The sequence below is a fragment of the Octopus bimaculoides genome, chromosome 16 (assembly GCF_001194135.2).
Source record: "Octopus bimaculoides isolate UCB-OBI-ISO-001 chromosome 16, ASM119413v2, whole genome shotgun sequence".
NCBI classification, from domain to species: Eukaryota; Metazoa; Mollusca; class Cephalopoda; order Octopoda; family Octopodidae; genus Octopus; species Octopus bimaculoides.
The window spans coordinates 35,004,637-35,016,101 of NC_068996.1; the positions used below are offsets into that span (position 1 = coordinate 35,004,637).

The 11,465-nt window shown below is 37.1% G+C and overlaps 1 protein-coding gene across 4 annotated transcripts in view; it reads right to left on the reverse strand.

Annotated features, from left to right (window-relative positions):
- LOC106870681 (centrosomal protein of 290 kDa) overlaps window positions 1-11,465 on the reverse strand; it is a 364,606-nt gene that overhangs the window by 21,507 nt on the left and 331,634 nt on the right. For all 4 annotated transcript variants that reach the window (XM_052973702.1, XM_052973701.1, XM_052973700.1 and 1 more), the window contains one exon: window positions 3,773-3,993. In XM_052973702.1, coding sequence (XP_052829662.1) covers window positions 3,773-3,993 — 221 coding nt within the window. The remainder of the gene's footprint in view (window positions 1-3,772; window positions 3,994-11,465) is intronic.

Sequence of the window (11,465 nt, forward strand, 5' to 3'; positions counted from 1 at the left end):
GTGGCCGTTGCCGTTGCCAGTGCCGCCTGGCTGGCCTTCGTGGGATTTTCGATCGAGATCGTTGCCAGTGCCCCTGAACTGGCTCTTGTGTGGGGCCGTCGTAGGATTTTCAAGCGAGATCGTTGCCAGTGCCCCTGGACTGGCTCTTGTGCGGGTGGCACATAAAATACACCATTTTGAGCGTTGCCGTTGCCAGTACTGCCTAACTGGTCTTCGTGCGGGTGACACGTAAAAGCACCCACTACACTCTCTGAGTGGTTGGCGTTAGGAAGGGCATCCATCAGATTGGAGCCTGGTGTAGCCATCTGGTTTCACCAGTCCTCAGTCAAATCGTCCAACCCACGCTAGCATGGAAAGCGGACGTTAAATGATGATGATGATGATGATGATGACAATGCACCCAGTCACCAAGCTCTCCTCACTCAGGAATTTCTTCCCCAAAACAACATGGTATTGCTTCTGCACCTGCCCTATTTGTCATCTCTTCCCCAAGATGAAAATACAGCTCATTGGTCACTGTTTTAACACCACTGTCAAGATCCAGAGTGAATCACAGAAGATCCTTGACTTGCTAACGGAAAATGACTTCCAGGCCAGATTTCAAAGGTGGCAAGAATGCTGGAACCAATGTATTGCTGCGCAAGGTAACTATTTCAAAGGAGATGATGTTAAAACTTAGGTAAATAAGTTATTTTTTATTAAATATAACTAGTCCGGGAACTTCTTGATACTACTTTGTATATATAATATATATTATGTAGGCAGGTAAGATAAAATCCCAACTGCTTCCTCACGAAGCACATCTGCATTATTACAATCCTGTATGTAGTTGCTGTTGTTTTAGTATAGACACGAAGTATATATTAAAATTGAAAATTCTGGAAATATTGTGTGCAGAGTTATTGTGTAACAAAATAGGATATTGGAAAATATATTTGTACTATTTATTCAATTCTCTATCTGCAGAATTACTGATAGGAAATCTCTTATGTTTATCTAACATGTAAAACTAATTCCTATTAGGAAATGAAACATACATATATGATGGTGAGTAAACAATACCAATGAATTGTCCAACTTACTGTTTTGTTATATATGTGTGTGTGTATGTATAATAATTTCGTTTGGATAGTAACCCTAAAGCTTGCCCTATTAAGCTCATCCATGGGCATTGGTTATCAAACAAGGCAATAATGTGCTGAATAAACTTGCGCACCCAATTTTTATTGTCTGTCATTACACACACACACACACAGATATCATCATCATCATTTAACATCATGTTCCAAGCACGGACTGGATGATTTGGTAGGGTCCAACAATATATATCACTACCATGACCCTCCTCCTCCTCATCATCATCATTTTAATGCCTATGTTTTTCATAGTCATTCTGTTCCCAAACCTCACTTGCTTACAGTTAAGGTAATATTTCTCCTAGTCCTTCAAATGCAAACAGCATAATAATAGCTGAACATGTTTTCCCAGAAGATTGCGAATGAATGACACTGCTGGTATGATGGTGATGTTTGTTTACTATTAGTGAGTGATGTCAAAACAAGGAGACAGACACTCTCACATATGTACCTCAGAGAATAGCAAGGTATTTTTAACAAAAGTTTTCATCTAAGTCAGCAGTTCTCAACCAGGTTTCACAGGACCCTTAGGGATCCATATTTTGTTGTTAAAATCTATGTACAATAAATGGTTATACTTCTACAATACACAAAATATTTTAACAATATTTATTATATAATTTCTAACAATAGGGTAAAGACTCCCTTCGGTTATGGGTGACCATGGGATTGCACCTAGAAAGTTCCCCTCCAAGGCACAAGTCCAGGCAACGTTGTTTATGGAAGACCAGCAGTCGCCCATGCATACCAGCCTTTTCTCTCTATGCCAATGATATTATCCAAGGAATAGCAAATACCAATACAGCTTGGCACCAGTGACACCACAACTCATTTCTACAGTTGAATGAATTGGAGCAACATGAAATAAAGTGTCTTGCTCAAGAACACAACAGCCCAGTCCAGGAATCAAACTCACTACCTCATAATTGTGAGTCTGATGCTCTAACCACTGAGTACATTTTCTAATAGTATTTAATTATCAAATTAGAATAGGATTTTTTAAACATCAAATGGCTAGCAGGGTCCATCCAAGTAAAATAGGAATTAAAGGGGTCCACAGGCAAAAATTGGTTGAGAAACATTGATCTAAGTGACAAATTATTTGGATCTGTGGCATGAAGTTTGAAGACATAGAATAAGCAGAAAGGGTCAACTTTTAATGTAGGATGTAAAGGAAATATGCATGTTTTTACTTTACAGTTGGTTTCAAGAATATGTGTTATTAGTAATATCACATACACATCTCAAAGAGCACATTTACTAATAACAGGGTATTTTCAATAAAAGTGCTCAACACCATACAGTTGGTTGATACTTTGTATGTGGCAGATGTTTAAAGTGCAGCTAACAGTAGAAGTTCATGTCTAAAAGTTTCTTTCAAATACCCCTGAGGTTTCTTCAAAGTAGTTGATAGCTTTTGTTACCTGGGGGATCTAATTAGCAGTGTATATGGGTGTTCTGAGAGCAGAACAGCAGAACAGAGAAAGGATTGGAAAAAGTTGAGGGAGGTATTATGTCTATTTCACCAAAAAATTCTTTCCTCTGAGAGTAGAAAGAACATAGTACTATGCTCATGTATAACTTGTGATGCTGCGTAATAACAAGATGTGAGCCTTGAATGTGAGTGTTTTATGCAGTTAGGAAAGAAACGAGACAAGTTTGTTCCACTGGATGAGGACATGAATAAAGAAACAAATGAGCTGAGAAAAAAACTCAGTATAAGAGGACTCAGATCTAGTCTGTAAGATAGAAAAGTGCATTAATATGTACATATGATGAGCATGGAAGGTGTCAGATGTACAAAGAATTGTTGTGTGATCCAAGTAAAAGGAAAATGTAAGGAAGTGAAGAACCTTATAGATGAGATGACAAAGGGCCATATCAACCAGCAAAATTTTACATTGGAGAAGACCTAACAAGGTTACGTTAAGTGTAACAAAACGCATGTGAACATGATGACGGTAGTAATGGTGGAGTTGAGATGTATGTTGTCTACATTTGAGTCTCTTTATCTTGCTAACTATGCTCATTTATTACAGAGGCAGGCATGGCAGTGTGGTTAAAAAATTTGCTTCTCAACTGTGAGGCTTCAGGTTTGGTCCCATTTCATGACACTTGAAGTGAGAGAATTTAATAGATAAAAACTGAAAGGAGCCACATGATGATGATTTTATATATATATATATATATATACACACACACAAGGGGGTACTGAAAAGTTCTTCGCTCTGGGTAAAAGAAAATACAGGAGAATCAGTTATGTTTTTACCCAACATATTCCCATCTCAGATTCACACAATTATTGAAGCAGTCCTTCAACTTTTCTGAACTGTGTAAAAGAACTCGGAAGGTTGTACCTCCAATCTGTCTTTTCATGATACACTTAAAACCAGGAACTTTTCAGTCATATATATATATCATCATTTAATGTGCACCTTCCATGCTAGCATATATATATATATATATGTACTAAGTTCATAAATTTAATTTTTACTGTAGCAACATGCTGCACCAAAACAATATGGCTTGCTGCTAATAATTTCAGTGTTTCACCCACCACATCTTATACCAGAAATGCCATCTGTTGGGAACAAAATAATTGACTAACATTACCATAATGGCAGAAAATATCTTACCTCAACTGCTAGATAGTTAACCAACACCGACATAGCATCAAAACCCTTTAAAGTTTCTTTCAGCTGTAGCTTGGTGATGTGAAGATCCTTGGTGCGAGATTCACAAAGGCCCTCAAGTCGAGTAATTTCTTTTTTGGCATCTTTATTGTCACCCTGGCTCGTTTTCAAGCTAGGAACTTTATTCCTTGTGGTCTTGTTAACTTTGTTTTGGTCCACTTGATCTGAAATAAAAATCAAAGACAATCAGTAATAAATATATAAAAAAAGCAAAGAAAAAAGAAATTTCCTCACCACATACTGGCAGTATCAAATTTATCACAAACTCTAAAAATCACATGGGAAATCTACCTCCTCTTTCTCTCACTCAGACACTCATGCATATTGAGATTTTCAATTACAATCTACAATCACAAAAATGAAAATTTTTAATGATTAAAGAGTGAGTAAAGAAAAACACATTTCTGATAAAATAAATAGTCATGAAAAATATCAGATTTACAAAATGTGTAGTGCATAAAATATGTAATTTGGTAATGTTTAATGTTCATTTTTGCAAATACAAACACTTAAGCACACATATGGTAAAATAATAAATGATAAAGAACTTGATAAAAAGAAAAAGAAAAGTCTAACAACTTGATTGAAATACTAAATCACTGATTGCACTACAACTATCAGTTTTATTGTTTCTTTGTATCATCAAGTAATAATATTGATATAGAATGAAGGTGGATTAATAAACATTATCAGATGATCTTAAAGAGACAGTGAACCTTACAGCTTTAATGTGATCAATAGTTAATCTGACATTAGAATACAGTTACACACACACACACACAGGTGCAGGCATGGCTGAACAGTCAAAAAATCACTTCCCAACAACTGCATGACACCTTGGGCAAGTGTCTTCTACTAAAGTTCTGGACCGACTAAAGCCTTGCGAGTAGATTTGGTAGACAAAAAAAAAAAAAATGAAAGAAGCCTGCCATATGTATGTGTGTGTGTGTGTGTGTGTGTGTGTGTGTGCATATATGTATATTAAACACACACACACACATACATATATACACGCAACATACATATACACACACACACACGTATACACATGCATATACACATACATACACACACTTGTATGTGTTGTCTCATTGTCTGGTTGTAAAATAAGCTTCACCATCACAAAAAAGAAAGAAAGTACTGTTCATTACTAATCTTCTGTATAAAGCATGTCTAGCTGTGGAGAAAAATTAAAATCTTGCTTGAAAACAAGTGCAGGTTGGTGACAGAAAAAATTGCCTTAACAAATTCATGGAAAAGTGGCTGTTAAAATTATGATGATTATGATAATGATGGTGTTTTATATATATATATATATATATATATATATAGACACACACACACATAACAAGTGTTTGGAAACTAAAGCAATTTACAACATGCTAGCTTCATATTTAAAACAAGTACATATGCACTGCTCTATTTACTTAGTTGTATTATTATTTTGAGATAAGAAAATATCTTATGACACTGTACTCAGGGAAGTAGACAGGCTCTGGTTCTTTAAATTGTAAGAAATAGCTACCAAATTTCTCCCCAAATGCACTCAACTATCTTTAAAATGGAAGGAATGGATAATGTTGGCCTGGACACAGAAAACTGTATCTTATGACACTGTACTTAGTTAGGGAAGTAGACAGGCTCTGGTTATTCAAACTGCAAGAGGTAGCAACTAAATTTTTCCCCAAAATACACTCAACTGTCTTAAAAATGGAAGGATTGGATAATGTATGCCTGCTCTGAAGTGCTGATGCAAGATTAAACATCAACCAGTAGAGAGAGGGGGTGAGTGGGTATTAGTCACTTGACTGTAGGGGTAAAGTGGTGAAAATATTTGATTCAAGATATATACAAACATAAATGTATATAAAAGTGGACGTACATATAAATAGTCAACCTTTTCTCTGCTCAAGGAGAATTGGCTGGATTTACTCTCTCACCTCAATTTTTAAAAAATAATTAAATGGATTTACTCCCTCACCATTTTTTAAAATAATTAAAATCATTAAATGCAAAGGTTTCCTCTTAATGTTTCCATTGTCTTCAATACTTTAGCATTTAAACCAGCCATATCCTAGCCCAAATCTTCTAGCCAGATCAAATCTCTCACATCAAACCCTATAATGTCATTTTAAAACTAAAAAATCACATCATTGAAATCTCAAAGCTACAAGATAATACAGGATTACTTGAAAACAATGTGAATAAATAAGCATTACATTTGACAGAGTAATCTAAAGGGTTAAAGGAAACATATGTTCATGATGAAAACCCAAAACTCATATGGCTCTCAAGATGTGTGAGGAATTTTAATTAGTGTACCTTTAGGTGTGACACAATCATGCTATTCTGTTTCTATCTCATAGCATGGCACTTTGGTCAAGTGTCTTCTACTATAGCCCCAGACCAACCAAAGCCTTGTGAAAGGAAACTGGAAGAATCCTGTCATATGTATATATAAATATATATTACACACACATACAAGTGGATGTGCAATGTCAGTGTGCATGTACGACAGAGTGTAAACATCTCGAGAATAAAAAATTGGGCATAAGAGGCATCAGATGTGGTGCACAAAAAACTGTGCTGGAATGGTCACGGGATGCGAATGGATGAGGACAGCTGCATAAAGAAGTGCCGGTTTCTAACCGTGGAGGGAATCTGTGGAAGAGGTGGACTCAGGAAAACATGGGATAAGGTAGTGAAGCATGAAACCAATTGGTAAGATCAGCCGTGATGGATATATGATACTGTACAGTTCAGATAATACACCCACTCTACTGACAGATATACAAGTGCGTCTTTTTCCTGAATTATGGATTTTTAGATGACTAAGATATATATATGTATATATATTTTACGCACACACACACACGTGGCTGTGCAATGTCAGTATGCATGTACAAGAGTGTAAGCATTGAGAGAAAAATTGGGCATAAGGGGCATCAGATCTGGTATGCAAGAAAGAAGACTGTGTTGGTATGGTCATGTAATGCATATGGGATGAAGACAGCTGTGTGAAGAAATGCCAATCGCTACAGGGAAGCTGTGGAAGATGTAGACTCAGGAAAACATGAGACGAAGTGGTAAAGCATGATCTTTGCATGTTGGGTCTCACAGAAGCAATGGCCTTTGTCAATTTGCTGTACTTGAGAAGACATGTCAAACCAAGTGAAATTATAGTCGTTGCCAGTGGTGGTAACATGTAAAAGGCATTTACTATATTCTTGGAGTGATTGGCATTAGGAAGATCATATAGCCATAGAAAGCAAGCCAAACTGTCTAACCTATGGAAAGTGGACGTTAAATGATGATGGTAATGATCATTTGTGTGTTTGAGTGTCCCCTTGTCTTGACATCATGTGATGTTTATAAACAAGCATCACTGTTATACAACCAATGTTGTTTGTTTGCAGTTTTTGTGAAAAAAGATGTCTAACTGTGGGGAAATATTACCATACTTGGAAATGGTATCAGGACAAAATCCCCCCTCACCAGAGGACAAATTTTACATGAAAATATCAACTAATAAATATTAAAAATTTTTTCTTATAAAATTTCACTTTCCTAAAATATTTTTATTGCAAAGAAAGAACAATATCCCAGGGGGATTTTGTCTGAAAGAGGATGGGGGGGGGGGGTCCAGCAGGAATTTTGTTCTAGTAGCCTTGGAAACAGGTGAGGGTTGGTGACAGGAAGGGTATCAGGCTGCAAAAAATCTGCCTCAACAAATTCCATCTGATCCATGTAAGCATGAAAATGTAGATGTTAAAATGATGATGATGTGTTTAAGAGCCACATGGGGCTGTTAAGATGTGTCTTAGCAAATATTTGAGAATTATATATGGCTCTCAGAACAGTGAATTGTTTCGGTATGATGACTATCATGATGCAATATATAAGTTGTGAGTGAACAAATGAAATGAACTTTAAAGAAATAGTTTTAAAAAACATCCAAGAAGAAACAGTGTTTTGTCAGAGCTGAGATGGCATCTTGGGGAAAACAAACATGGAAGACGATAGTATTGGTACTGCTAATGTTGGTGGTGACACTGATATTGGTGGAGGTGATGGTGATGGTGATGATGGTGGAAGTGGTGATGATGATGGTGGTGGAAGTGGTGGTGATGATGGTGGAAATGGTGGTGATGATGGTGGAAGTGGTGGTGATGATGGTGGAGGTGGTGGTGACAGTGGAAGTGGAGATGACAACAGTAATGATGCTTGTAATGATGATGATGATAATGACAATTTTGTGCTGACCCAGCGTAGATTGTAATAGCAACATGACAGCTAACATTTCTCAAGTTATTTTTCATGAAATTCTAATCCCTATTGTTACCATTTCAACTGAGAGTATAAAAAAACATACATTCTACAAATTAATGTCGTCTGCTCTTCTACTAAAAGACACTGGCATAGTTCAGTAAGTAACTATTCAAGGTTTGATCCTTTAGTATTTAAACTGGCCAGATCTAGCCCTTCACACTTACCCTACAATGTCATTCTAAAAACAAACCAGCACACCATTGAAATCTCATAGCTACGAGGTAATGCCTGATTACTTCAAAACCATGTGAATAAATAAATACTAAATTTGACAGTAATTTGAATACTAAAGGGTTATACATATACATATAATTTCTGATCAATAAGTATCCAGACTGTTGCCATAGTAACGAAGCTAAAGCATGGAGAGTAAAGCCAGTTCGCAAAGATTGACCTTGAACTCTGTTGTGCATATGCATTAAGTTTTAACATTCTAGCTCACTTCTGCTGCTTACAGCAGTGCTTGGAAAGAAGGTGTGTAGCATGTGATTGTCACATTGAACACAACAAAGTTGTCATGGCGATACCTGCTCAGAGGCCCATGCAAAGTTGCAGAAGTGTATGGAGAGGAGTGTATGAGCTGCACACAAGTGTACGTGTGGTTCAGACGTTTCCAAGATGGTTGAAAAAATGTTGATATTGATGATTGTTCTGAGAGACTTGCAACCAGCAGAACTGAGAAAAACATCACAGATGTGTGTGCAGTTGTGAGGGGAAATCATCAAATCACCATCCTTGAGTTATCATCAGATGTGCAAATTAGTTTACGGCTCAGTTCAGTCCATTATCACTGAAGATGAAGATTTGGGTATGCTAAGTTTGTGCCAAAACTACTTTCAGCTGACTAAAAAGACAGTTGCACAAAATCTCCTTGATTGTGTCAAGAACGATGAAAACTTTTTGAAAACTTTGCATAGGCCTCTGAGCAGGACTTGCCAAGCTTTTGGCAAAAATTGATGCAGGTTCTCTCCTCAACTTTCCCTGTCGTGATCAATGTGATGATCACATGCTACACATGTTCCTTCCAAGCACTGCTGTAAACAGCTGAAGTGAGCTAGAATGTTAAAACTTAGTGCATGTGCACAGCAGAGCTCAAGGTCAATCTGTGCCAAACAGATTCACTGTGTGTTTTAGCTTTGTTACTATGGCAACAGTGTGGATACTTATTGATCAGACTACGTAATCCTTTAGCATTCAAACTGGTTACACCTGGCCCAAAAATTCTGTTTTATGTTCAAACCGACCAGATCCAGCCACTCATACTTACCCTACAATATCATTATAAAAATAAACCATCACATCATCAAAATATCAGAACTATAAGGCAATCTGTGATTAATTCAAAACTGCATGAATAAATAAATATTACATATGACTGAGTAATCGGAATACTAAAGGGTCAATCCTACTGTTTGGTACCTTGGGCAAGTCTCTCTACTATAACTTCAGGTTAGCCTATCCTTCGTAAATGGCATTTATAGGTAGAAAATGTGTGAGTCTGTCAGAATGGTCATTCATTTTTTTGGGTGGCAGCCTTGACCTGTTGCTCAGCTCAGTGCCACTTCATAGTCTTTGATTGATTTTAACTCTTTAGTATTCAAACCAGCTATATCCAGCCCAAATAGTCAATTTGTTTTAGGTTCAAGCTGACTAGATCCTGCCACTCACACCTACCCTACAATGTCATTCTAAAAATAATCTTGAAGCTATGAGATAATGCTTGATTGATTAAAATCAATGTGAATAAACATCACATTTGACAGAGTAATCTAAATGCTAAAAGGTTAAGGTCTGTGGGTACTTTATTTAAAAAAGAAATAATAATAATAATAATAATAATAATAATAATAATAATCCTTTCTACTAAAAGTACAAGGCCTGAAACTTTAGGGGAAGGGACTAGTTGATCACATCGACCCCAATGTTTCACTGGTACTTAATTTTTCAATCCCAAAAAGAAGAAAGGTAAAGTTGATCTTGGTGGAATTTGAACTTTGAGCATAAAGACGGTAAAAATGCTGCTAATGATTCTGCCAGTTCACTACTTTAATAATTATAATGATGATAAATGCCCTGATGCAATACCAGGCAGTGGCTCTCATGGCTTCTCATCTTAATTGACTGGAAGTGTTATCATGTACATTGTCTTGCCTTGGTATAAAAGATGGGCTACAGCAAATATTCTGCTCAATACCACAGATTTGCTTGTTAGTTGCTTGGCCTTAACCAGTTAAGCATGTCCCTTGGTGACTGACGATATGTTGCATCTCTGATCACAACCTGAAGTAGTGAGGGAACAGCATAGCCATATGTTGAGAGGAATTCTTTGGGGCTTGGATAATTCACCTCTGGAAAAATGGGTGTTTTGTTCATCATCCTTAAACAACCCTTAAATAGAAACCTCTTGAGCAGGATGGGCTACTCGAACTGAAGAAAATTCTAACTAGGCCTCACCTGTGAGGTTGCTGTTTATCTTGATATGAGATCACCATGTCACACACATATGGTTGTGATGCATGTACCTGATGTACCCTTATCAGATGGGTAGTCATGACGGTATACTAGGCTTTGTATATTTTACCTCAGTGTCACTTAGATGCTCTCTAACTCAATAATAATAATAATGATGATGATGACGACAATGATGATGATTTCTTTTATTTGCCACCAGGGTGACAGATATCCAAAGCCACCTCTCTCAATACTACTCACCCCTCAGTTGAGGAGCTTCATCTTGTGAGTTACTTGTGACCTTGCTGCTGTTGGTGCCATGTAAATAGCACCCAGTACACACTGTAAGTGGCCAGTGTTAGGAAGGGTATCTTGCTGTAGAAACTATGCTAAAGCAGATATCAGAGCTTGGCACAGTCCTCTGGCTTACTGGCTCCAGTCAAACTGGACAACCCATGCCAGCATGGAAAGCAAACAAGAAATGATGATGATGATTCAAAGCAATTCAACTGACAATGACAGAATTGGAGAAATGTCTGTGTGTGAAGAAAAACTACATACATATATATATATATATATTCTAAAATAAGTTACAGGTGCATTTTTAGGTTTCTGCCAACCAACCAATTGAATGATTTTACTAAGATTTGGAGTACAGGAAGTACCTGTGCAGATGAATAATTTTTAGTGGGTGTAGCTTGCACTGCACTACCCCCACTTATTAGCCCAAGAAGACTTTCACCGGTGTGACAAGAGAATTGACAAAACCAGGAATTTCCAAGGCCTCAGGTCGCTCTTCAGTGCTACTGGTAACATGTAATCCAGTACAACCTGTTGCATGGTCGGGTCGTCGGCG